This window comes from Mustela lutreola, chromosome 11 (assembly GCF_030435805.1).
Source record: "Mustela lutreola isolate mMusLut2 chromosome 11, mMusLut2.pri, whole genome shotgun sequence".
Classification (NCBI taxonomy): domain Eukaryota; kingdom Metazoa; phylum Chordata; class Mammalia; order Carnivora; family Mustelidae; genus Mustela; species Mustela lutreola.
Genome location: NC_081300.1, coordinates 92,417,893 through 92,444,290, shown reverse-complemented (window position 1 = coordinate 92,444,290; position 26,398 = coordinate 92,417,893). Strand labels below are relative to the sequence as shown.

The following is a 26,398-nucleotide window of genomic DNA, read 5'->3' as shown; positions in this document are numbered from 1 at the left end:
AAAAATACTCATTGTGGCTCGGGGTGCGGGGGCGGGGGGGACCCAGGACCTGTGGGTTCTGCCTCCGAACGAGGGGCGTGTGAGGAATGTGGGTGGGGGTAGGGGACCCTGGTTCCTCCTGGCTGAAGCCCCTGCTGCCAGGGCACAGCCTATGCAGGGAAACAGATGAAGATCTCTGAGGAGCCAGGCAGCCAGACCTCCAGGCCTCACCCTGGTCCCCCACACCCCCGTGCTCTCGTGGCCTTCCACATGGTCTCCCTGACTCTATGTTTATGTGCCTGTTTTCTGCTGTGTGAGGACACCAGTCATAGGCTAGGGCCTGCCCTAATGTCGTTAAAACACTCTCATCCCTCATTCTAATCCCCTTTGCAAGGAACCAGTCTCCAAAGTGTCCGAGGCACTGGGGTCAGGACTTCAACATCGGAGTTCTAGGAGGGCACAGTGTAACCGATAACAGGGTCTGTGTATCTCTCTGTCCATCTGTCTGTCTGTGGTTCCCCTCGCCACCTTTCCTTTTCCTTCCTGTTCCCTTCTCCGCACTTCCTTCTGTCCCACAGGACTGACACAGACCCCGAGTCCAGTCCTTTCCCAGCTGGGTGACCTTGGGTGCATGCCTAGCCTCAGTTTCCCTCTCAGCACCACTCATGCGCCCTGAATCTGCAGGGCCCATGGTATGCAGAGCTTTAAATTTGTCCCCACTGTGTGATCAGTCCCCAGCCGCATCTCAGCCCCGGGTGGGGAACAGGACCGGAGAGGGGCACCGACTTGCCCAAGGTCACACAGTGCCCGCGGCCTGGGTATTTTTCCACTGCCCCTGTGTTGGGGCAGGGAGCCAGCTGGCAGCCCGCGCCTGGGGGACACCAGGGGTGGGGAAGGCCCGCCCTGTCTCCCGAGAGGGCAGTGTCCAGCACTTTGGAACACAGCTGCGGGGCAGACTCAGAGTTTCCATCCCACGTGCTGGAGGGGAGAGAGGGGACAGCTGCAGGCCTGTTTCCATTTACTGAGAGTTCGCTTTGTCCCCGACCTCGTGTCACGGCCTTTCCACACGTGGCCTGTCATCATCACAGAAACCCCACGCGGTGCGTCCAATTTTCCCCACTCTTCACGTGAAGAAACGAGGCTCTGAAAGGCTGACACCTGCTCAAGGTCCTCAGTCGGAGTCAGGCTATTGGGCTGCCCTACTCCCCTGCCTGTCCACCCCGGGTTTCTTGCCAGGGTCCCAGAGACCTGGCCCTGACTGCACAGGGCCTCAGGGAACCCGGGGGAGTGGTCGGGCCCAGCTCTGGCCCCTTCTCTCACAGTGTGACCCCAGCAGGACTCATCGCCCCTCTAGTCCCCAGTTGCTGCATCTGTGACGCGCGGCTGCTGTCCAGCTCGAGGCCAGTGTTTTCAAACCCATACCATCTACACCACCCGCCAGCTGTGGGAAGAGGTGCTTCTCCCGTTCACCCGCCTCAGGCCAGCACACCACGCCAACCTGAGCGGTGCCATAGTGATGCCCCTTGAGTGGCATCTTCCTACCTTAGTTCTCCGTGAGCCTGAGAACCTCCTCCTATTTGCCAGCCGGCAGCGCTTCCTTCTTTTGCCAATTACTTGTCTATTCCTTTTGCTTGTCCCTCTCTTGGGCTACTTTTTGCTCCCTTACTGATTTGCACACACTGCTTGTGTGTTAAGCACAAAAAGATGCCTTACGTGCCATCTTTTTATCTGTCACAGTTTGCAGTTTCTTTTGACCTTCTTTACAGGATCTTATGTTTATCTGTTTTTAAAGGAATTAGCCCATATCCAAGGAGCAACTACTGTGTGCCAGGCATTTTGGGGGCCCTGGGGATTCAACAGTGGACAGAGCAGATAATCCCTACCCTCCCCGAACCACAGTCTCATGAGACTCAAACAATGAACTAAATAAATAAATTCTGGAATGTGGTCCGGAGAGGGGTAGCTGCTGTGGAGGAAACATAAAGAGTGGGTGACACATAGGACCGATGAGAGCGGCGTGATTTTTAAATAAGGAGGTCACAAGAAGCCTCCCTGAGAATGTAACATTTGAGCAAAGGCTACAGGAGGTTAAAAAAGCAAGCCAGCTGGGGAACTGGGGGAAGAGCATTCCAGACAGACGGAACAGCTTGTGCAAAGGCCCTGAGGCGGGAGCAGGCCTGGTATATTTGAGGAAGTCAGTGTGGCTGGAGAGGCTGCAGGCAGTGAGCGTGGAGGGTGGGAGATAAGGTCAGAGATGAAATGGGGCCAGTCTTCTAGGGCCGGAGGCTGGAAGCGTTTGGGGGGTGGTGCAGGACTTGGGCTTTTATTCTGAGTGAAATGGAAGCCAGGAGGGTTGTCAGCTGGAGAGGCTGGTGCGACTTTTTTGTTACAGGTTCCCTCTGGATATTGAGACTATGCCACAGGTAGGGCCAATGCAGGAGGCAGGAGCCCATCTGGAGGTGGGCTTTGATATTGTCAGTATATTTGGGTGTTTTCTTCCCATTTTTTATTTCCACCAGTGATTTTACGTTTTTCTTTGAAAGACTTCGTATTTTGTTCTTCGGTTCTTTAATAGGTATTACATTTCAGTGTTTCAAAGGACATCATGAAAATCTCACCCTCACTGTGCCCCCCCCCCCCCGTCAGGCCTGTGGCCTGCCCACCCTCCCCCTTTTCCTGGCCTCCTGTGCAGTCCCCCCTCCCTCCTGGGCGCCTCACCGCAAGGTCAAACCAAACACCCCCACGCCCCAGACCTGAAGCACTTCCTGCCCTGCTCTCTGGGAGGCCAAACCACACACCCCTGTCTGCATGTGGCTGCCCCAGGCCGTGGGAACCCGGGAACCCGCCAGCCCAGCCCTCCCCTCTCCTCCCCTCTCCTCCCCTCCCCTCCCCTCCCCTTCCCGGGGCTTCTCTGACAGAGCCCTGCTCTGGGGGTTTGGGAGCCCAGGGCATTGAAGGAGAGTGATGCTGAGCCCCCAGGCCCCTGGATAAATCTGGCCCTAAGTGGCCACCAGCCCTCAAAAATTCTCCCTAGCGGACTTTTGCACACTTTATTCCCTAAGCGTAGACAGGGGCAGGGATGAGAGGTTCCATCGTAGAGAGGGGAAACTGAGGCCCACAGGAGCTCAGAGGCTTGTCCAGGCAGAAAGCCGAAGTGAGCAAAGGCCTCCAGACGGCAGCTGTTGATGGCCTGTGGTTTTGCTAGGTCCAGGGGGCACCCTGGAGCTCAGTGTAATGTCCTCAGCCCTGGGTCCTGCAGAGGGGAGTGGGAGTGGAGACTTGGCTGGTCCCAGGTATAGGTAGAGGGGGCAGGTGAGGGGAGCAGGCCCAAGGAACATGGGGGATCCCCAGGGACTGCTCAACGTCCTTCTCCCCTGACATGGCACTCTCACTTCTGCCCTTTCCTCACCCACTTGGACCCAACTGACTGAGGCCAGAGCCTCCCAAGGTTCCCCAAGGGACCACGGGGTAAGCACCAGGTGTCCCGAGGGCCCCTGAGGCCCATCAGGGGACCTGGAAACCATCACCAGAGAATGTGACTTGTCTGGCGTCTACCCAGGGCACAGGGGCAGGGGGAAGACAGGGAGCCTAGCTCTGGGCAGAAGGATGGGAACGCAGCTGGCCTAAAGGGTGTGACCACGTGGCTTCCTTCTTCCCTGGGGTCCCAAACCCTACTTCGTGCCTGGGACAGAGAGAGGAGTAGCCAGAGCAGGCCCGTGGGTCCTCTGTTCGGCCACTCAGGCAGCCTACCTGGGCCTGAGCCAGCTCTGGGGTCCACATCAAGAACTTCAGGATCTGGTGGGCTCAGAAAGCTTGCTCAACTCCAGATGGCCCCACAGAACTGCCTGGTGGGGTCAGCCCTGGCCTCTGACTCGGAAACTCCAGGAACTGGTGCCAGCTGCACCACTAACCAGCTGGGTGACCTTAGTGAAGTCACTTCCTTTCTCTTGGCCTCAGTCCCATCATCCCTAAAACCAATGACAGATTTCATCTCATGCACCATCTCTGCTCGAATGGTTATGTCTTCCAGGAGCACTCTTGAAGAGGAGTCTGAAGTTGTGTTTTGGCTTAGTAGAAAGGAATGCTGGGATCGATTGGTGATGCCTGCCATGAGTGCAGGAATGGCAAGAGTACTACACAGGTCATGTATTTGCCAGTCCCACTCCATCCTTGTCTCTGGGAGGACACTGGTATTAGAACTGCACCGTAGGTCCTCTGAAGGGACCATAGAACTAGCAGGTCAATTTTTTTTTTTTAGTTCAACTCCTCCATTTGGTACTTCCTGAGAACCCATTTGCATGGGGTTTCGTCCACAATCCAAGGGCCCAAGGGCTGGTTCAGACACATTTCTAGAAGATCACAATCTGGTGCAAGAGATAGAAGTGGAACCATACAACCAGAAAGCAAGATAATATGTCTGTATCCTAAAAACAAAACAAAACAAAAACGGCAGGGTCAGGAGAGAGAAACATGGTCCCTTGGGAATTAAAAGGGGGTAGCTATGGATTTATTTGAGGTAGATCAGAAAAGCCCTCATGAAGACAGTGGCCTTTGAGCCTGTCTTCAAAGGACAGATGTGAATTAGGAATAGTAGGGACAGGCTGGAGGAACAGTGTGGCAGAGATGCCCAGGCAGGAAAAGGCAGGGAACAGTGTGAGGAACAGCAGCTAGGAAAATCTTGCATTATCTCATCCTGCCTTTGAGCACTGCCTTCCAGTCCGTGTAGATATGAAGCCTCTCTGTTCTTCCTTGACAAGAAGGAAAGCCAAACACCCCAGCCCTCTTTCTCAGACCAATCCTGGGGGGTTTTCTCTCAGACAGAGCCTCCTGCCTGGGCCACTGAGCCTGAGGGAACTTGGTTCATGTCATATGGCTAAGCACAGACTCTGGAGTCTGACAGCCTGGGCTGGAATCCTGGCTCTACCACTGGCAAACTACTTCAGCTCTCTGGGCCTCAGTTTTTTTCCCTCTCTATAGTGGGGATGTCATAGACTTTGGGGAATGATTAGATGAGGGGAGTGGAACAGGACAACAGCATTGGGACCATAGTGAGTGCCTGGAATTTCTGACCACAGAGAACACCCCTTTGCCTGTCTCTGTGTGGCACACTCACCAAGACAATTTCTGTGCAATGCCTGGGATCCTCAAAACCTCATTATGGAACCTTGGCCCCAAGTGGGATACAGAGCACTTTTGGGAATTTCTCAGGAAACATTTGCTTGGGCCTTTGGACAGGACGTCCCCTGAGCGTGAATGCTGGCAGAGGAACTTGAGGGGACTAGAGGCCCTAGATGGTGTTTCTCTGGGACACCTGCTTCAAGGCTCACTTCAAATATGTGTAGAGAACACATGGGAACAAAGGGCCTGAACGTGTACTCATGAGTCACCTGCTCAGAAAGTTCCCACCAAATTCAGCCTTCCTTCCTTCACACAACAAGTGTTTCTCAAATGCCTGCTATGTGCTGTATACTAGGGTTGAAGTCAGGTGGTCAAGGAAGGTCTCTGTGATGAGGTGGCATTACCGTAGAGACCTCAGAGAGCCATTTGGCATCTGGGGGGAAAGCCTTCGAGCAGAGGGCACAGCAGGTGCAAAGGCCCTGACAGGGGACTTATGCTCAGTGGGTTAGAGCCACAACAGCTGTGTCTGGAGGAGCAAAACGGAGGGTGTAGGAGATAAGGCCACAGAGTCAGGGAGGGCCTGGTCAGATCAAAGACTTCATAATCAGGTCATGGTTAGCACTAAGGCAATCAAGCAATCAATAAGGTAATGCAAAGATAGAGATTTCTCTGGAGTAAAAGGGTAGGGAAGGTCTCTGATAAGGTGACATTTGAGCAGAAATCTGTGTTAAGTGAGGGATCAAGGCATGAGGATATCTGGGGAAGAGCATTCTGAGAGAGAGATCAGCAAGTGCAAAGGCCCTGGGGTAGGAATATGGCTGGTGTGTTCCAGAACAGCACAAAAACCGGGGGGAGGGGTAGGTGGGGTGGGCCTGGGGTAAGGTGGGTGAGAGGTGACTACAGGAGAAACAGAGTTCAAAGGGTAGGTACTGGCTATCTCCCATAGGGCAAGGAGGTTGGATTTTACCCTGAGCAAGGTAGGATCTGTGTGGGGTTGAGGGCAGAAGAAGAACAGGGCCGATGCAGAGGTGGGAAAGACAGCAGGAAACCCAGCATGGCAATGGGACCCATCTCCATCCTGGGGTGGTCAGCCCTGGCTTCTGGTTAGAGCAGATCTCAAGGGGGTCCGATGGCTTCCTCTTACCATTTGCCAGCCTGGGCCCCAAGAGGGTGAAGCAGAGAGTGCAGGCCGGCCCCCCTTCCAGGAGGCCTGCGGGCAGCAGACTCTTGTCCAGGGCATGAGGATGTGCTCGCTGACTTGGAGGAAACAGTGCATCCCACATCAAAAGGGGCCCCTGGGCGGCTCCCACGCTCGGGCATCGTGGGAACCCTGCTACCCTGGGTTCTCTCAGAGGGCCTGCAGATTGAGAGAGGCTGGGGGCTGCCTTCACACTCTTCCCCGGCTCGTAATGAGTAAATAAAAAACAGCCCCACTGTCACACCCTATCCACCACCTTCCCAGGAGCAAGACTCATTTTTGTAAATTGGGTTCTGTGGTTTTTAAGGGCTGCCAGAAATTGTTGCATGACTGAGATTTTAGAAACCTTCCCTTTCCAAGGTGCCCTCCTCCCCGGACAAAGACTCAGCAAGACCAGGGTCATGAACTGGACCAGATGCTGGGCATTAGATAGACCTGGGGTAGCGAACTATCCTCCCTGATGGGCAGAGGCTGTGCTGAGGATTCTGCTCAGCTTGAGAGTGCTGTGATGGATTAGTGATGTCTGCCACCAGTAGAAGACAAGCAGTACTTGCTTGCACGCTAAATATTGTTCTTGCTATCCATTTTACAGATAGCCGTGGACAAAAAGAAGGATTTTTTTTTTCATGAGACAGAAGGGAAGAGAGGAGGTGGGGGGGACCTAGATATTCTGAGGTCCTTAGCAGTGTGCCTACACTAGAACTCTATTAAAGGACAGGGCAGGAGGAGAAGCTTGACGTACGTGCCCCTTTGTTTTCCTGTAAGAGTAAGAGGAGGGATGAGATTAGGTGATATCCTGCAGGAAGGTCCTAGAGGATTATGACAGACCCTGGGAGGGTCAGATGGAAACTCAGCCCCATCTCTTGGGTCCCAGCAGGCTACACGAAGGAGAAAATCCTTCTCCGCTCACACCCCTGCACCATACTATGAGCTTTGCATGTTTTAACTCACTGAATGCTCACAGGACTTTATTCCAATTACAGATGGGGAAATTGAGGCACAGCACCTTTCTGCACACACACCTCAACTGTGACCAGGTGGTTCCCTGCTGCAGACCCCTCCCCACGCCATAAGAGGGGTCTGGGAGGAGTGCTGCAGGGAGCCCAAGTTCTAGTCTGTGCTGCTGAACAGGGAGAGTAGAGCCTGTGTGCAGTGCAGGGGTGCACAAGACTCTGTGCAAAGTGGGGGCCTCCCCAGCCAAGCATCTGCGTGTCTGTGTGTGTCCCCATGTGCACCGGGTGGCTGCATGAGCTGCTTCTCTCATCCAATGGCATGCCCTCACGCCGTGTGCATGCCTCCGTATGCATGGTGTGTCCCCTGCAGAAGTGTGTGTGTGTGTGTGTGTGTGTGTTCCCTGAGATGCCTCTGTGTGTGCCTTTGGATATATGTGTGCGTGATATATGTTCCCCAGTGTGTTGGTGCATTTGTGTGCTTTTGTGTGTGTCTGCGTGCAAATGTGTGTGGTGCATTCCCCCACGCACATGTATTCTGTGTCTGTGTCTGGGGAAGGAGCTTCCTGGGATGTGTGTATCCATGTGGGGAGGTGCCTATTGGTGCAGTGTTCTCTATGTTGTGTGTGTGTCTGTGTACTTGGATGTGTGGTATGTTCCCCCAGTATATGTGTGCATGGACAAATAACGCCTGTTCCCCAGGAGTGTGTGCGTGTGTGTTTCTGGATCTGCTGCAGCTGCGCCCGAGCCTGCCTGCCAAGCATACCATTTGCTCAAAGATGCTTTCCAGCCGGCTGCCCGGGATCACCTGTGCCTGCCAGGGCCAGGTAACCAGGCAGCCCTGGCCAGGCTCAGACCTTAACAGGCAGGCAAAGGGGTAGTAGCAGCAACTTCCCCAGCTGTCCCTGCCCCCATCCCTTCCTGCACCCTCTCCTGGCACATCGCCCAAGCCCCTCTGGCTCCCCTGGCTTGAATAACACATCTCTGCATGGAGACTTACCTATCCAGCATGTCAACAGCCAGACAGACAGTAGTACACCTACGTAATCCAGCGCTGAAGTCGTGACAACTCAGGAAGGCATAGTGTACAGATCACCGCAGCCACTCTCATTCAGCCCTCCCAGCAGTCCTGGGGGTGAGGTGTGATTATCCCCATTTTACAGATGAGAAAACTGAGGGTCACAGAGGTTCAGTGACTTGCTCAAGCTTGTCACTGTAGTACTTTCATGGTTTCTTCTCCAAGGGGAAGGTGAGATAAACCATGACTTAGCGGGCCGAGGTGCAGAGAGGTGAAACTGCTCAAGCAGGGTTACTCATTAGTGGGGTGTTGGTGATAGGTAATGGCTTTTTTAGGTGCCAGGAATTCTGCAGGACCCTCGACGTGCAGAATCTCATGGACTCTTCGCAGCAAACATAAGGAACGTGCCACTTTACGGATGGGAGACAGGCTTAAGAGAGATGCTGTGAAGTGCTGTGTGATGCCCAGCGAGTTAGCGCTTGAGCTGAGATATGAGAGCATTTAAAATCAGCCAGAGCTTTTTGTTCAGGGAGGGCAAAGAGGGGAAGCAGGCTATGGTTTCCTAGGGCCTCTGCATTTGAAGAGAAGCAATGCCTCAGTTATAGGAACTGATATTAGTAGATCTTCGAGAGGGGTAAAAAAGTGTTCATTGTAAAATGTCTTTGGAAAACCTGGATTTATCATTCCCAATCACATTTCCTTATGCAGGACTTATCAGAGCCTTCAATGTGCTCATATATGTTGTGAATTTTCAAGGAGACAGTGAAGTGTTTCGTAACTTATTTGATCCCTGAATGCTTCTTTCCCAGAACCTTTTATTGGGAGAAATGCTAGAGTGGCTACATCACTCATAGTTGGTTTTAAGGCACAGTGGCCAGTGGAAGGGAGCTGTTGGACCCCAAGCAAGGGAGACCAGCTGAGGTGTGGGGAAGAAAGTACTAAGTCTAGGGGTCCATTCCATTGTAACTGGGGCAGAGATCCCAATCACATACCACACCACACCACACCACACCACACCCCCCCCAGAGAAGGATGTTTGTGACCCTGGTGATCATTCTAAATGACGGGACAGGCACGAAGAGGTCAGAGTATGCCCAGGAGCCAGAAGGCAAACCAGGATCTCCTGATCTTCTGGTGTGGGGCTGGAGTCCACTACGGCCTCTTTTCTCCCCTCAGGGTACCCGCGCTCCCGGTGAAGAACTTGAATGGTACCGGGCCAGTCCATCCGGCCCTGGCAGGTGAGATCCAGTCCTGAAGGGGCAGAAGGGCGGGGCCCACGTGGAGGCGGCCCCACCTATCTGCCCTGTGGCTCCGCCCCTTGACGGGACTAGTGGGCGGGACCCAGAGGAAAGGTCCTACTGACATTGTGGGGGGACTGCAGAAGGCATTCCACTCGGCTAACACCCGCGGTGGGGCGCAGGGGGCCCCAGCCTACTCACCTGAAGGCTCCCGGATTCCCGGGCCGAGCAGGTGGGCGGGGCCTGAGGAGGACTCAGGGACTCACCCAATGGCGGGAGGGCGGGGTGGGAGGGGACCAGGTGGGCGCCCCGCCCCCTGACGGCCCCGCCCTCTCTCCAGGGATGACGGGGATCCTGCTGTGTGCCGCGGGCCTGCCGGTGTGCCTGACGCGGGCCCCCAAGCCCATCCTGCACCCGCCGCCTGTGAGCAAGAGCGACGTCAAGCCCGTGCCCGGGGTGCCCGGGGCGTGCCGCAAGACCAAGAAGAAGCACCTCAAGAAGAGTACGCCTTCCGCGCTGACCCTGACCCCACTAACCTCACCCTTGACCCCAGCGCCTCTGACCCCTAACTCCAGTTTGTTCATAGGACTTAGAACTCCACCTCCATCTCCTGATCTCAGCTCCCTTTCCCCTGACCCCCTCTGCCACCAACTCTGAGTGCGGCAACCGCTGACAGGTGACTCCTGCCAACCCCTCTCTGACCCCTGACCCCGTCCTGAGCCAAGCCCTCAGGGGGAGATTCTAGGCACCCTCGAACCCACCCCGCTGTGTCTTTGCAGGTAAGAACCCCGAGGATGTGGTTCGAAGGTACATGCAGAAGGTGAAGAACCCGCCAGATGAGGTGAGCCCCCACGGGCGGGTCCTGGCCTGGGCAGAGGGCGGCGACCTCGCCTCCCCAGCCCCTGACCTCCCACCCCACCCCCCTCCTGTGGTTCTGTGTGTCAGTGTCTCCTCCCAGTCTGGGGGTTCGCCTTTTCCCTTTTATGCAATGTCTTGTGATAAACAGAAATACTTTAATGTAATAGAATCACATTTGTCAATCTCCTGAAGAATGACAGTTTTCGTATCTTATTATCACCCGTACTTTCCACCCCATATTTAAATTTTTCTTTTGTATAGTTAAAGCTGTAATACCTCCGGAGGGGGGCTGCGAGGGGCCCCGTCTTCCTCTGCCATGTGTCTGCATTCAGTGTAAGGGGGTGTCCTCGCCCTTTGCCAAATGGGTACCAGAGGCGAGGCAGTCTGACCCTTGGGGACTTGGGGCCCTGGGGGCGTGGCCCCGCCCAGGGGCCGCGCCCACCTGAGGGTATCCTGCCCTGGCCCGTCCTCAGTCTCCTCTCTGTGCCCCTGCCCGCAGGACTGCACCATCTGCATGGAGCGCCTGGTCACCGCATCCGGTTACGAGGGCGTGCTTCGGCACAAGGGCGTGCGGCCCGAGCTTGTGGGCCGCCTGGGCCGCTGCGGCCACATGTACCACCTGCTGTGCCTCGTGGCCATGTACTCCAATGGCAACAAGGTGGGCGGTGCGGGCCGGTGGGTGGGGCCGGTGGGTGGGGCGCAGGCAGAGGGGCGGGGCCGGGATGCCTGGGGGGCCTCACCGCCAGCTTCTGTCCCCGCCCCAGGATGGCAGCCTGCAGTGCCCCACCTGCAAGGCCATCTACGGAGAGAAGACGGGCACTCAGCCGCCTGGGAAGATGGAGTTCCACCTCATCCCCCACTCGCTGCCGGGCTTCGCTGACACCCAGACCATCCGCATTGTCTACGACATCCCCACCGGCATCCAGGTCACCCCCGCCCTGGCCCCGTGGTCTCAAATCCTCTGAACCCTGCAGAGCCCCCCCCCCCCACCTATCTGCGATTCAAGCCCGTGCTTCCCTCCCCACAGGGCCCCGAGCACCCCAACCCAGGCAAGAAGTTCACCGCAAGAGGCTTCCCGCGCCACTGCTATCTACCCAACAACGAGAAGGGCCGGAAGGTGGGTGCCCTGAGGGTGCAGGGGTGTGGGAGCTGGCCAGGGCTCCCCCTCACCCCCAGTCCCTGTTTCCTCTCTGCACCAACAGCTACCACTACCCCCTAGTGCAAGTCCAGCCCTGCCAGTTGCGTCACACCCCCCATCTCATTTGCAGCTTAGTGAGGTCAAGGTCTTGACCCTATTTTACGGAAGTCTCCGACAGGGCAAGTGACTTGCCCAAGGTCACACAGCTAGTAAGTGGGAGAGCCTGGATTTCACCCCTTGCAGTCCAGGCTCTTCACCACCACACTCCCAGCTGTCAGCGTCGCTTCCTGTTTTTCAAGAGAAGTCAGACCTTCTGACTTTCATGGGAAATCTCCAGGTTTTTGAATATTGCCCCAGAAGTCACCAAGTGGCTATTTAGCACACCAGATACAGCTGAGGGCCTTCCATTTGTGACCTAGATGAAACAGGCAGAGAGCCTGGAAGGAGCTCTTACCGGGAGCCCATCTAGGGACACGGCCAGGCTGGGTGGCCACTGGGAAGGCTGCAGGGCTTAGAAGGCAGTAACAGAGCCACAGAGTGGCCAGGGAGGGAGGGAGGCTGGACTAGGGGGCAGGGGGTGGGGGCTCCAGCCACAGGGTGGGACTGCCGGGGCCCTCCCCTCACACCCACACCTGCCCCGGTGTCCGCCCACCAGGTGCTCAGGCTGCTTATCACGGCCTGGGAGCGGAGACTCATCTTCACCATCGGCACATCCAACACCACAGGCGAGTCGGACACCGTGGTGTGGAACGAGATCCACCACAAGACCGAGTTTGGGTCCAACCTCACAGGCCACGGCTACCCGGACGCTAGCTACCTAGACAACGTGCTGGCGGAGCTCACAGCCCAGGGCGTGTCCGAGGCGGCGGCCAAGGCCTGAAGCCCGAGGCTGCCCACCACCTTCCCTCCTGCTTGGCCCCCTGGTCCGGCACTTGCCTCCCTCTACCAGGTGTGTCCTGGCGGCCCAGGTTCAGGGCTGGGGAGGAGCCTGCGGAAGGAGCCAGAAGCATTCTGGAGATGTGGCTGGAGCTAGTTGGAATGTGCTGGGAGGAAAGCAGGCCAGCCGGCTCCGACTTGTAGCTCCCCGAGAGGGTGGCGGAGAGAGTACCAGGAACCACAGCAACCTCCCTACCAAAAAGACAGAGCCCCACCCCCTCACGCAAACACACGTGTCCTGTTGAACACATGCACGCACACCCACGTGCCTCTACTTACCCCCAGACTGGGGGGGAAGAGACAGAAGACCCCTGTGATACTCCATATGGATTCCCATCTGTGTCTCTATCACATCAGTACAGGCTTGTCCACAGGCAGGATTCAGGTCAAGCACCCCGGGGGCCTGCTGGGGCTCCAAGGGGTAAGGGGCCCTTGGGAAGCTCAGCCTCTCCCCGCCCCCCCCCATCTCTGCCACCCACTGATGGGCAGTTGTGGGCCCCTGGGGTAGAAGCCCCAGCTTAGTCAGCAGGTTTGCAAAGGGGCAGGCCAGAGAGAAGTCCCCCCCACCCCTCGAGAGAGAGCCAGAGGGATCTTATTCTGTGCTGGTGTCTCCATCCTTCTGGGACTCTGACGTCCTTCTCCCCTCCCATCCCCAGGCCTTATGTCTGTCCCAGATAAAGGCACTGTTCTTTCCTCCGCACTCCATCCTCTCCACCAAATGCTCCCAAATGTCAAGATCCAAAGGCTGGAGCTTCTGGATTCAGGAGCAAGACGAGGAGGCCTAGCTTAGGCCAGCAGGTCTAAAAAGCAGACCAGACAGCAAAGAGTCCATTTTGCTTTCCTTGGGAGTGGGCAGTGGGGTGGCTGATGGTCTTGGCCAACCAGGGGCCTGTTGCCCAGGCAACTCACCAGCTCCGCCTCTGTTGATTGGCTGCCATGGTGGAAGTCAGCCAAGATTTAAAGGGACGCCAGCGATTGCTCTTTTGAAAACCTACCAGTCCCACTGTGGGTGGAGAAATAAATGGTCTTTCTCCTCCTCACTCAGTCTTTTCCTTGCGGAGGGGTGGAGTGGGGTGGGTGGCTCTGTCCCTGGGGGGGCCTCTGGCCCACCCCATCGGGGAGCTTGCTACAAAATGATGGCCCCGGGACCATTGCCCCTCTCAGCCTTGGGCAGCTGGAGATGGAGAGTCCCCATAATTCTCTAATCTTAGTGCAACACAGGGAGTGTGAGGGTGACAGAGGCAGGCCCTCCCAGCCCTAGTCCCCAAGAGGCGGGCCTGAAGATGCTGTTCTCAGGCACGGCCCAAGGCAATGCACACAGCTGCTCCCTAGTAGAGTACTGGGAATGAGGGACCCTTCCCTCCCCCAGTACAGTACTGGGAATGAGAGACACCCCCCCCCCCAACAGTCCTGGGAATGAGGGACTTGGGCTGGGAGCTGAGAGCTTACGGGAAAACATGGACGAGCTGGGAGACACCGTGACTAGCCCCTCGAGCTCCAGCCCCTGCCCTAAGAAAGGAGGGACCGGTTCTGTCTAGGGACAGATCCCAGGATCTGTCAGATCCCACACTTGCAGGATCTGCAACAAGCTTCCTCACCCAGGATGCTGAGTGACGGAGGTAGATTCTGCGGCTCCAGGCGACCCCTGCTGGCCACGCTCGGGATAGCGCTGCCTCGTCCTGGGTCCCCCTAATCTCCAGATACGCTTTGGTTTCTGTCCCACCCTCTAGTGACACAAAAACCAGAAATGAGTCCTTGGAGCCCCTTCCAGTTCTGCCAGTTGGGTGTTCCCAAATATTTTACCCTCTATGATTCATTCTCAAACAAAATCTCACCTCAAACCCCACTATACAAAATTGCCCAGCCCCGTGATCATCAAATCCTATGTTCAACCTTATCACCAGGGCAACTTGTTAAAAACCCTGGTCCATGTGCCCACACTCCTTCAGATTCTGATTCAGTAAATCTGGGTGGGGACCGAGAATCTGCATTTCTAGCAGACAACCTAGGGGGTGAGTTTTGGACCACAACAGTCTAAGAAACACCTCCCTGGTTCCCAAACCAGTTCCATGGAACCCAGTTTGACAACCACACATCGAGACACTCCCTCATTTTATACAGCATGAACCAAGGCTCAAAGAGGGGGTCAGAACCTAGGCCAAGGTCCCCAGGCTCCAAGGGTCTGGGTCTGGCATGCTGAGCTCCAAGCCTCCATTATTCCCGAGGGAACCAGATTCTGGAAGCTTGCGGTTAGGACTCTCGGCCAAGGCAGGGTTCAGGAGGATCAGTGAGGTTACATGGATTGGCAGACATGAAAACAGGAAGGGCTGAGCCTCTTTAGTGCCTGTCTGGGGCAACGAGGCCACGTGGGTGTCGGGGATTCACAGACAGCTGTATCCAGCAGCTCAGGACCAGGTGGGCCTGGTCGGTGTGGGCAGGAGCCCGTCTGGTTTAGCAGAGACCTTCCGCTGAGCCGAATGAGTCAGGCTCCTTATCCCATCCATTCCCATCTGCCTCGCCCAGAGACTGAGAGTCATTCAGTACAAAGGCCAGCCCCCTGCTACAGGGCTTCTGTGCCCGGGGTTCTGCACTTAGGGCACAGAGACTAGATCTCCAGCAGCCTGCACCCTACAGCATCAACGAGGAACAGGACAGCCTCAGGACGCCAGGGTGCTCCGAGAGGGGGTCCTCTGGCGCCTTCCTTCCCCTTCCAGGCTGGTTCTGGCCTTTTCTCAGTGCCCGAGGGGGCTCAGGGCTGCCCTCTGCTGCTCCCGCTGCTGGAACTCTTCATGGGCTCTGTCCAGATCTTCGAGCACCTCCAGCAGGCGGGCAGCTGCCTCTCTGTGCCGGGCCAGGGCATCGGGACAGACCCCTGCAAGGGAGACAAGGAGCCACGGGGGCTCAGCCAGGCCTAGGCAGGCTGCCGTAACCCAGACCCAGTGGCTTTCTCAGGCTCCAGGTTGGCCCTACGCCCTGAAAACCCACACTCTCCATCCCCCCCCCCCCCCCCATTCACCACACTTGCTGGTGAACCGCAAAGGGGAGGGGAGTGGGGAAGGACAGAGTCGTGTGTTTGGCAAGTGACGGCAGGGGGCAGAGATGGCAAAGAAACGGGACCTCCTTAGCCATTCACCTTCCGTGGCCCCGGAGCCTTTCTCTGTGTCTGCCTCTGGACTGGAATCTATGTTGGGATCCTCCTGGAATTTCATCCTGGAAGTTGAAAGGGAGAAAGACAGGGTTGGTCCCTGACTCCCGATCTTGTTCTCCACTCCGGAGATTCTCTGCTGGTTGCAGGAGACATGACAGGTTCCCAGCTGTCACCATCACCACCACCATTATCACAGCAAATACTTACAGAGTACCAGACACTATTATAAGCCATTCCCATGTTTTAACTCATTTAAGTACCACAAAAGATGTATCCAAGGTAAGGACTTACTATTGGCTCCATTATACAGTCCACTGAGACACAGAGAGGTAAAGTAACTTGCCTAACGTTGCACAGCATAACTGGGTGACTGGGCATCTACAAAATGCCTTACCTGCATTAGCTCGTTTGACCCCTCAGGACAACCCCAGGAGGAAGGTACTATTATTATCCCTGTTTTCCATATGAGGAAACAGAGGTTCAGAGAGGGTAAGCATTGTACCCGAGATCACACAGCCAGTGAGTGGCTAGCCCAGAATTCAAAACCAGACAGGCCAGCTTCAGAACCCACTCTAGAAGGAGCTGGAACAAATCGGTCACTGGGTAGCACTGAAGCACACCAGGAAGGAAAAGGAACACATCCAAGGTCTGTGCCCATGTCCCCAGGGAGCCGGATATGAAAAGATCCAAGACACACTTCTGCACTGGGGCCTGCCTGAGGATGCCTCCCCATCCTCCCCTTGAACCTGGACACCGTGCACCGGGAAGCTCAGCTGAAGCGGATGGAAAGAATGAATAAATGGACGTGGGGGGCTGTGCTGGGCAGTTGGCCCGGCTGGCCACTGCGGGGTGGAGGGGAGGAGGCTGGGCAGGGACACCCACCTGAGCTGGTCCCGCCCCAGGAGCAGCTGCCGGTACACCATCTGGATCTCAGCGTCAGGATCCAGCGGGTCACTCCAGTCCCCCAGGGTGACGGCCGAGTGTGTGCGGCTGCAACCAGCAGCTGAGGGGGACACGGCGCCAATCAGGACCGCCTCCCATCACCCCCTCCAGAAGCCCCCGCTGCTGATGGTCCCCAAGCCCCGACCCTTCTGCCTCTAAACTCACTCTTCCGACCTACTACTTCCATCACGCCCCACTGCCTCCACTCCCACCCAGCATAGCGGTAGCCTCACCTCCTTCTAGCCTCCTCCCACAGTCCGGGCTCCAGCCACGCAGACCTTTGCAAACTTTCAGCCCTCCCTCTGCCGCCTCCGGGCCTTTGCTCATGCTCTTTGCTCTGACTACACTTCCTTACCCCATCCCTGTCTCCAACTTTGTTGCTTAACCCTACTCTTCTCAGGTAACATCGAAACAGCACCTCCTCCAGGAAGCCCTCCTTGATCTCCTACTCTGGGGCTGGATCAGGGGCATTCTCTGGCATCTCAAAAGCCCCATCTTGGTACTTAGAAGACTGTATTACAATTATCTGGTTATTCACTTGTCTTCCTCTAGAGCATGCCTGATGTCTGCATTCCACTAGATGCTTAGCACATAATAAGTGCTTAAAAAAATAAGACTTCATATGTACTGAGCACTAGGTGCTCGGCAGCGTTCTATGTGCTTTGTGTCTATTAACTCACTCACTCCTCACAACCCTAGGAGGCAGGGACTGTCATGAACCCCATTCCACGCTTCAGGAGACTGAGGCATAACGAGGTTAAGTAACTTGCCCCAGGTTGCACAGGGGCCAGAGGAGGTGGGGCATCTGCTGATTGACAGGTAGGGAGGGCCAAACCCGAGCCCACCCTGCCCTTCACCTGAGCGCTCAGCCTGGAGGCAGCAGGTCCAGCGCGAGCTGCGGAAGGCACCAGGGTGGCAGGAGGCCAGCTTGTCCGGGTTGGGGGCGCTGGCCTTGCGCAGGGCTGACAGCCACTGGTTGAGCTCATTCACATTCTGCGGGAAGCCGGGGTGGTGGTGGGGGGATGCAGGGGATGTCAGGGGTGCGGAACCTAAGGGATGCCCCCCTCCCCATCCTTCGGTGCCTTACCTTGCACTGGAGGTAAGTGGTGTGCAGCACACCGGCAGCGTCCTGCGTTAACACCTGCATCACGTGCGGCAGCTGGAAGGCGCCCTCGTCCACGCGCTCCACCGCACGGATGTGCGACACCGGGATGGAGGAGCGCATCTGGGAGACAGGTCTGTCGCTGCAGGGTGGGCTGGGGGCCGGGGTGGTGGGGCCCAGGGACAGCTTTCCTTTGGGGATGTTCCCCGAGGGTGTGTCTGTAATCTGGGCTCATGACCCCTGTCTCAAGCACGGAGTACCCCAGTCCTGCCCCATCTGTCTAAGGAAGCACCGACTCCCCAGGGCGCCAGTGTCCATCACCGCCATCCACCGGTCAGCCCAGCAACCACATGGCAGACATGGCAGGCGGGATGTGCTTTCCAGCACTCCGCAGTTACCAACTTACACCAGCTTCTGAGACTGGGTCTGTGTGCTGAGGAGGAACTGAGGCCCAGGAGGACCCATGACCCTTTTGAGGTCACTCAGCTAGTAGAGCCAGAGTTGGAAACTAGGGATTAGAACTCTGGACTCTATGCTTTGCTGACAAAGTGGGAATAATAACCAAGCACACCCTGCCCAGTGTTAGCTAATCATGCACCAACGTGCAGGCACAGAAACGCACACACCAGCAGGTGCCTGAGTTCTGCTGCATTTCAGTGGCAATCCTAGGAGAACAGGGATCCTATGCCTTGTTTACTGCTATATGTCCAGCGCCTAGAACACTGCGTGGTATGCAGGAGGCATTCAATCATTGTTTGATGAATGACTGAGTAAACAAATGGCCGTGTGTGTGTATGTGTGTGTGTGTGTGTGTGTGTGTTCCTAGACATCCAGGCGGGGACCTCTGGGCGAGCAGATCCAATTTTACGTGAGCAGGATAGCATCAGCCAAAGGACATCCGATGCCTACGTCTGTCCTGTGCCCACACTGGCCCAAAGGTGTGAGTAGAGCCTGGCCTGAGACTTTGGACTTGCTAAGTCCTTGCCCCCTCCCGGACCTCAGTTTCCCCCTGCGTACAGAGAGGCAGCTCAGGGAGGGAGGCTGCTGCTGGAAACCGCCTCCCCTCGCCCCCCACCTTCCCTCCCGCCCCCAGCTGTGGGCTAGAGCCCCACCTGCCACTCTGGACTCTTGGAGTAGGAGAGCGCCTCCCCGCTGAGCCAGAAGTACCGCTTCTTGAAGGCGAAGCGGGTGGTCAGGCTGGCGGGCTCCTCCTTGCGCTTCAGCAGGTAACCTTCACGGACGATCACCGAGGGGGCCACCAGGGCCCTGGCTGGGCCCCCAGCCTCTGGGAAATGGAGGGGGGCGGACAGTGAAACCCTCATATCCAGTCTCAACCTGCCCTGCCCGCGTGCCCAGGTGCCTCTATGGTGAAGCATGACTCTGCCCCCTAGAGGCAGGAGGGTGAACAACAGGACTGCTGCAGACGGCTCCTGCTCTTAGAGAGTGGATCATGGAAGGTGGGGCCGGGAGCAGCACAAAGTAGGCAAGTAGACGTCCCTCTCCTGAAGCTCTGTAGACGGTGGTGCAGGCAGTCAGCAGAGGGGGCATGCCTCATGAAGTCAGTCCAGTGAGTACATGGGATCGACCCCCCTTCCATGGGGGGTGATCCTCCCCAATGCCACAGGGACACTGCCATGCCACAACCGGGGCTCCACATGCAAACGGGTTCTTCTTATGTGACTTGGACCCAACTATATAGTGCACTGGGCCCTATACTGTGATACAGACTTAGCCCCAACTCTTCTGCTTAAAAAACTGTCCCAGGCTCCAGTGCACTCCCCATCAAAGCCCAGCTGCCTATGAAGCCCCCACACAGTCTGGCCCCCACCTCTCCTTTGTGCCCCCTCATTCCCTCTTCTACATTGGCTCCTCCCTGTGGTTCCCTGTTCGCCACCTCAGGACCTTTGCACATACTGCTCCCAGCCTGGAATAGTTTTCCCTGGGATCTTCATGGCATGCTCTCTGTCCTCCCTGAGTCTTTGCTCTGATAGCACCCTAGTGAGGCCATTTCTGGCCACCCCACCTAAAATCGCAACCTGCCACGCCCACCCCAACATTCTCTTCCCTCTGTTATTTTTTCCTCCCTACACAATCACTCCCGAACATACTGTACTATTTGCTAACTCCTCTTTCTTTTAGCCCATGGTCCCTGCTAGAATAAGAAACCTATAAGGGTTTCTTCTGTCTTATCCACTGCTATTTCCCCAGCACCTGGAACAGTGTCTAGTAAGCACTTAAGAGACATTTTTTTATTGTGTGCGCATGATGCGACAGCACCTACACACATCTCCACACTGGCTGGGATAGCCTGGAGGACAGGGCCTGAGCTCTGTTCATCTCTGGGACTTAGCACAGGAGGTGCCAGGAAATGTTCATTGGCTGACTAGCTGACCCACAAGTCCACAGTCTCAGTACTGGGGTGGGGTTGTGGGAGGGGGAAGGGCAGGTCCACAAAGGTGGCAGGTCCCAGATGTGTCAGGAATGCAGGGACTCACCCTCCTCCCCATCCACATCCACCAGCTGGTCCAGGAAGTGTCTCACACGTGAGATACTCTGTAGCAGGAAGGGGTGGAGAGGGGCCATCCATAGCTCCTTGCCCTGGCCCAGCTGCTGGCCTAGGTTTCCGATGCTCTGCACAGCCTGGAGTAAAGAAGCAAGGGATGCCAGGGTGAAGGTCACTGCTGAGGGAAGGGCTGCCTACAGACCCAGAAGCCCCTGAGTCCTGACTCTCAAATCAGTGCTCAATGAAAGGGGAAGACTCATAGTAGCACCTGCTTCGAACAATATCTACCCCTCCCCGTGGGCAGATATGCACCCCCAGTGCCCTTATTCTGTTCCCTCCAGAGCTCGATTCCCCTACTAAGGACTGCCCTATCCTATCATGCATACTTTGGAGCCCATCAGAACCTCAAAATATGGCCACTTTGCAAAGGATGGTCTAATTCACACTAAGGTGTAAGTGACTACCAGCCCACTTCCCACTTTCCTCCTGGAAGGGTAGGGTTTTCATTTTAAGAGACAAAATTAGAGAACATATGATCGAATGCCTTCACATTCAGGTTGGAAGGCTAATGGGCGTTTGAGATGGATTTTTCTCGGTGTCATTTGGGTCTTCTGTCGGTTTGGCCTTCCAGCTCTGTTCCTATGCTTTTCCCTGGCTAAGAACACCCAGGCTGTGGGACTCCAGTTTTGGCACCTTGGCAAGCAGTAGCAGTGAGCGGCTGGTCTGGGGATCTGCATGCTGGTCCCGGAGGTCAAACAGCTTTGGGGTGAGGATGGCAGGTGCAAAGAACCGCAGGAAGAGAAAGCCGCTTATGGCCAGGTACTTCACGTCCTGCCGAGAGGAGCAGCAGGTGAGAACAGCCCCCAAGGACCCACTTCCCAGATAGGGAAACTGAGGCAGGAAGGACTACAGATTGGTGGTGCAAGGGGAAGCGGAGTTCGAGATGGGCCAGAAGACCATACTGGTCTGCCAAGATGGCTTTTTCTCTCTGGACCTCAGTTTCTCCACCTGGAAAATAGAGTAACAATACTAATCCTGCATGATCAGCTTTAGCCCAGCATCCTCAGAATCTGCTTGGTGCCAAGCACCGTGCTAAGGGCACAGACCTAGAAAGGAAGCAGCATCATTATTCCCCTTTTACAGATGACGAAGCAGAAATTCAGAGATGCCAAGTGACTGGCCCAAGGTCACACAGCAGATGAGTGGAGGAGGCAGAACTCGATCTCCCGACCTATGATTTATTTTATTAATAGCACCATGCCAGAAAACTGGCCACACATTTGTTTATTTCATACTCACCCTGGGAGGGATTCTATCTCCATTTTACAGGGACGACAACTGAAGCCCAGAGAGAGGTCACCTACCTGCCCAAGGCCACACAGCTGTAAATGGCAGAGCTAAGACTTGAACCCAGGCAGGACCGGAGCCCTCGACTCTTCATCACACTCTCCTGCACACCGCTTGCTGAGTGCCAGGAACTCATCTGAACCCCTAACCAGCCCGTGGAGTAGGTACTCTTGTCCCCATCTTCTGGACGAGGACACAGGCTCGAGAGTGAATCCAGCCCGGCTGGCTCCTGAGCCTGTCCTGTGCGCCCCCCGCCCCAGGCTCTGCCTCCTACAAACTGTAAAGGGCGGTGCCCCCCTGTGTGAGTCCCGGGCCTGGCCCACCTGCAGGTGAGTCCGGGGCCTGACCCTCCCGCCAGCGCCCGCAGGCAGAGGCAGCTCAGAGAGAGGGCGTGCCTTTATCCTGGGTGCATCTGGCTCTTCCCAGATCACTCCCCACCTACCTTTCACACTTGCCCAGCTATATTTAGCCCGAGAATGTGCGCCAGTATTTATTTAGGGGCCGTATTCACACTCAAGACAATACCCTCCCTGGGTACGTGCCAACTTCCTACGGCACCTCCGTGCTGACAGTGAGCCCTGGCGACAGCCGGTTCCTAACGCTGCCCAGAAGGTGGGTCTCTGCCCCCAGCTCCACCCTCATCTGGGACCTGAGCTGCCCCCAAGGCCACCACCCCCCTCCCATCTGCCGTATTCCAGGGTAATTTTAGTCTTTGACATCAGCTCTGACTTCCTTTCTTGAGGAGGGACAGGTGTCGGAGGAGCAGAGAAAGGAGTTCCTCTGGGTTTCCGTGACCCCATTCACCCTCGTGGGCCTGAGAAAGTCCCTGCTCCCTGCCCATGGCCTCTGCCCACCGTGGGAACTGAGGATGGGAGGACACTCAGGAGTCACACTGGGTCCCTCACAAGGACCAGGCTGTCTAGGGAGCTGGCCTCCCCTCTTCCCTTCCCTCCCCCCTGCCCCACTGTGTCCCACTTAGCACCTGCAGCCCAGGCGAGAGCCTGGCAAAGTGGGGCATAAAGCCAGTGAGGTCCCAGTTTGGAGCCCAGAGCTCATTCCTCAGCGGGGGGCCGAGGGGAGAAGGGAGAGACCCCTGCTGGGAGACCAGAGGCCTCCCTTTGAGTCCACAGTCCTCGGCCAAGGCTCTTTACCTCTCTGGGCCTCAGTTTCCCCACCTGTAAACAGAACGTGGAGAGAAGTGTGGCGTAACCAAGGGTTCTTAAATCGAGCTCTAGGGACTGGGCCGTTACGTCTCCAACACTGAGCAGGCCTCAGATTTTTCTACAAAGTGAACCCCCAGTCCGCGTGTCTATGACATCAGCACTATGTAAGAGTTAGCCTGATGTGACACCATTTGTAAGACAGGACAAAGACAGCCACATGGAAGGGATGCCGACCATTACCCCAGGGGGGCTCCACCTGGTAACCCATGGACCAGTCCGGCTGCAAATGTGTAACAACTGGCTCAAAGCATTGTTGTGTTGTTGTTACTGTTGTCGTTAAGCAAATCAGTGCCAACATTTAAAAATGAGAGACCTCACATAAAATCCAGAAGGTTGCCTTTAGAAAAGAAACTCTCACGATCTGGCCATACTGGGTCCCCATTCCTACGTGGCCATGACTGACTGTCCAGAGCGGCCCCTTTAAGACCAGCCGTGGGAGCACCAGCTTGCCGCAGTCCCTACCACTCCCTTCTGCCCCACACTGGCCTGCTGCCTTCATTCAGCTCACCTGCCCGAGGCAGTCCCTGGGGTCCCAACTCTTAAGTCAACAGTGGCAGAGCACTAGCACATGTGGGGGGTTATCTGGGGCTATTTGGGGTGTCTGCCACAGAGCACCTGCCGGCATCAGCGGGCTCACTCGCTCTTGAGTGCTCTCACTCCCTCTCGCTCACACTCTTTGTCTTTCTGAGAGCTGAATTTAAGACGCACGCACTTTGTGCCAGCCTGCCTAGACATGTGCCAATCCCAGCACCACGGGACTCAGTCTCTCTGGGCCTCTGCTTCCTACTCTGGGAAATGGAAGAATATCGGTGCCCGTCTCATCGGGTGGCTATGACAAGGCAAGGAACGCGTACAAGTAGGTCTGACCCCCAGTGAGGGCTATATAGAAGCATGAGCTGCTGTCACTACTCTTACCACCACCCCTGGATCCCAGACCCTGCCGGGAATCCTGTCCCCACTTCCGACAGGACACATACTTGAGCGGGAGCCGCCCAGGTTCTGTCCCCTGCCCCACCTTGCCTCCCTGTGTGACCCTGGACAAGCTACCACCCTTCCCCAGCCTCAGTCTCCCCATCTGGTCCATGGGGACGCGTGGCCCACCTCATGCTCCGCCTGGGGGAAGCGCTCCTTCACGCATTGGTGCAGTTGCTTGAAGGCAAGGCGCATGGCAGGCGGACAGCGCCCCACAGAGCCCACGATGGCGTCCACGATGGGCCCCAGGTAGCCCGTCAGCAACCCGAGGCTGGCGTCCCGCACGTGCTCCTCCGAGGGTGCACCCTTGAAGGAGATTCTCCTGGGGAAACAGAGTGGCTGTGCCTCCAAGCCCAGCATCTGTCTGCTCAAAACCCTCCACCAGCCCCCACTGAGCTGAGAGTACCCACCTTCCCAACCTCCCCTCCTACCATTCCCACCAAGCTTCTGGCTGCTTCTCAAACACGCTGAGCTCACTCCTGTCACGGAGACTTGTCCATGCTGTTCCCTTAGCCTGAGACACTCTGGCACCCACATTGAGCTTAAACGTCCCCTTCTCTAAGGGGCCATCCCTTCCCCATCACACATCATCACCGGACATGTCAGCAGGGACATGCCGGACACACGCTCCCACCTCAGGGCCTTTGCACATGCTCTTCCCCCTGCCCGGGATACTCTTCACCAGATGTGCATGCCTCCCTCCCTCCTCTCCTTCAAGTCTCTGCTGGAAGGTCCCCTGCTCCATGAGACTGTCCCTCTGGCCACCCTTTGAAACACTGCAAGTCCCTGCTCTGCTCCTGGCACTTCCCACAACCCTTCCCTGCTCTAGCTCCCTCCATTCCCCTGACAACCTTCAATAACCTTCTTTAGCTGGCTGGCTACCTCCCCATGGAAGGCAGATTTGCGTCCACATATTCCCTGCTCTGGACTCAGCATTCAGCCAGTGTCTGAACAATAGGTTCTCAACCATTGTCTTGTTGAGTGGATGCTGGAATGACACCTTTCTACCTGTAATGTTCTACACAGGTGTAGGGTCTGTCTTGCCCTCCTCAGAGCTGGGATTTGAAACCAGGAGCTCAGTTTCAGAGTCCTGCCCATCCCCATACACGACACAGCCCGAGGATCGCCATGCTCCCAGTGAGGCTTTCTGCTGGAATGCGGAGCTCCTGAGCCGCTGCACCAGAGCAGGGGGGCATTGGCACAGGCCCAACCTGGCCAGGCTCTGAGCAGACTAGGGGGCTCCCGGGGGGTTGGGTGCGCCCCCGGGGCGTTGCTCACCTAGAGCGGCCTAGGTCCATCTTGCACGGGTCCAGCTCCATGTACTTCTTTTCCTCGAAGACGCGGTGAATCACCGGCTTCAGGACCTCGTGCAGGTAAGGCATGCCCACGAGCTGGCGGCAGGGGACCACGTGGGATGGGGGCGAGCGTGAGATCAGGCATGCCCACGAATTGGGGGCAGGAGGCACCGCATGGGATGGGGCAGAGCGTGAGGCTGGGCGTGCCCAGCAGCTGAGACAGGGGGGACCGTGCAGGTAGAGGCTCAGAGCAAGGCCAAGGCATGCCCCAGAGTGGGAGCGGGGGGCGCTATCCAGGTGAATCTCAGGGTGAGGCCAGGCATCAGCCACCAGCAGCCAGGCTCAGCCACCCTGAGCCAACCGAGGCTGGCCAAGCTCTGGGGTCCCAAGAAGCACAGAATAGGAGAAAAAGCTGCAGCTGGGCCCGGGCGTTACCTGCTCACCTTCATAAACTGTTCCATTGCCTTGGATGCCAGGGAGTTAGAACGGAAGAGGGTGTTGGGGTCAGCTGGGAGGACAGAGGGAAGTGTTTGCTGGGGTTTGGGGCTGGATCCACCTCACCCCACCCACCCAAGATGGGAATCGTGATTCTTCCAGCCTCAGGAATCAGGTAGAGCTGCAGCATCAACGCCATTCACGGTCCAGGGGCCCAGAGAGGTTCAATGAGCGGCCTAAGGTCACACAGCTCAAGAGTAGCAAAGCCAGCACCTGAATCCAAGGCTGCATCCGCAGAGGGCTGCTGGTACCAGACATAGGGACCCCCCCCACCCACACATATAGGAGCCCCTGACCTCTGCCTGAAGCCCCCGTTTCTCCCTGAGAGACCCGTGCGGACCCATCCCTGGGGTGTGATGTCTGGGGCTCATGTGGGCAACTCACTGGTCCGGGCCACCTCACGCCGGGTGAGATAGTCCAGAAAGGGTCCGGCCAGGCCTTGGCCAAGAAAGAGCTTCACCAGCTTGGTGGCAAGGTCCTGGCGGCAGTCCCCCAAGGTCAGCTCCTCCAGCACGGCCAGGGGACTGGCAGCATCCTCCTGGGCAAGGACAGGAGGCAGGAGAGGTGGCCCAGGGCCCTGCGACCCCACAGCAGAAGAACCCCGGGAGCGGGCCATCATCTGGATTCCCAGTGGAATGGATATACCCACCTCTGCCGGGCCCAGCACAGATGCCATGAGCAGCTCCGTGAGCGGCTGGTAGTACCGGGAAGGGAGGACGCGGTCCTCAATGAGGCGCACCTTCAGCCGCAGCGCGCCCAGGGTCCCCCTGGCCAGGGTCAGGTCGCAGGTGAGGGAACAGTGAGTATGTACGCGCAGGTGCGGATGGCCGAGAGAGGCACATGTGAACACAGATAAGGAGCATGGATGTTAGCAAAACAAGGCAGATGGGGACAGCTGTGGGCAGGCGAGAACAGGCATGGCCAGTGTGGGCAGGTGG

The 26,398-nt window shown here is 56.7% G+C and overlaps 2 protein-coding genes across 7 annotated transcripts in view; one reads left to right on the top strand and one right to left on the bottom strand.

The window, feature by feature from the left end:
* DTX1 (deltex E3 ubiquitin ligase 1) overlaps positions 1 to 13,473 on the top strand; it is a 34,303-nt gene extending 20,830 nt beyond the window's left edge. Inside the window, exons 4-10 of the mRNA XM_059139368.1 lie at positions 9,440 to 9,501; positions 9,842 to 10,003; positions 10,281 to 10,342; positions 10,859 to 11,017; positions 11,124 to 11,285; positions 11,387 to 11,476; positions 12,153 to 13,473. Of these exons, the coding sequence (XP_058995351.1) occupies positions 9,440 to 9,501; positions 9,842 to 10,003; positions 10,281 to 10,342; positions 10,859 to 11,017; positions 11,124 to 11,285; positions 11,387 to 11,476; positions 12,153 to 12,377 (922 nt within the window). The 3' untranslated portion in view covers positions 12,378 to 13,473. The remainder of the gene's footprint in view (positions 1 to 9,439; positions 9,502 to 9,841; positions 10,004 to 10,280; positions 10,343 to 10,858; positions 11,018 to 11,123; positions 11,286 to 11,386; positions 11,477 to 12,152) is intronic.
* Positions 13,474 to 14,528: 1,055 nt separating this feature from the next.
* RASAL1 (RAS protein activator like 1) overlaps positions 14,529 to 26,398 on the bottom strand; it is a 28,112-nt gene continuing 16,242 nt past the window's right edge. For all 6 annotated transcript variants that reach the window (XM_059139784.1, XM_059139782.1, XM_059139783.1 and 3 more), the window contains 13 exons: positions 26,110 to 26,227; positions 25,845 to 25,998; positions 25,409 to 25,473; positions 24,949 to 25,061; positions 23,800 to 23,992; positions 20,822 to 20,959; positions 20,121 to 20,265; positions 18,738 to 18,910; positions 17,611 to 17,748; positions 17,381 to 17,516; positions 16,464 to 16,584; positions 15,567 to 15,643; positions 14,529 to 15,305 (listed from right to left, as the gene is read on the bottom strand). In XM_059139784.1, coding sequence (XP_058995767.1) covers positions 15,166 to 15,305; positions 15,567 to 15,643; positions 16,464 to 16,584; positions 17,381 to 17,516; positions 17,611 to 17,748; positions 18,738 to 18,910; positions 20,121 to 20,265; positions 20,822 to 20,959; positions 23,800 to 23,992; positions 24,949 to 25,061; positions 25,409 to 25,473; positions 25,845 to 25,998; positions 26,110 to 26,227 — 1,711 coding nt within the window. In that variant the 3' untranslated portion in view covers positions 14,529 to 15,165. The remainder of the gene's footprint in view (positions 15,306 to 15,566; positions 15,644 to 16,463; positions 16,585 to 17,380; positions 17,517 to 17,610; positions 17,749 to 18,737; positions 18,911 to 20,120; positions 20,266 to 20,821; positions 20,960 to 23,799; positions 23,993 to 24,948; positions 25,062 to 25,408; positions 25,474 to 25,844; positions 25,999 to 26,109; positions 26,228 to 26,398) is intronic.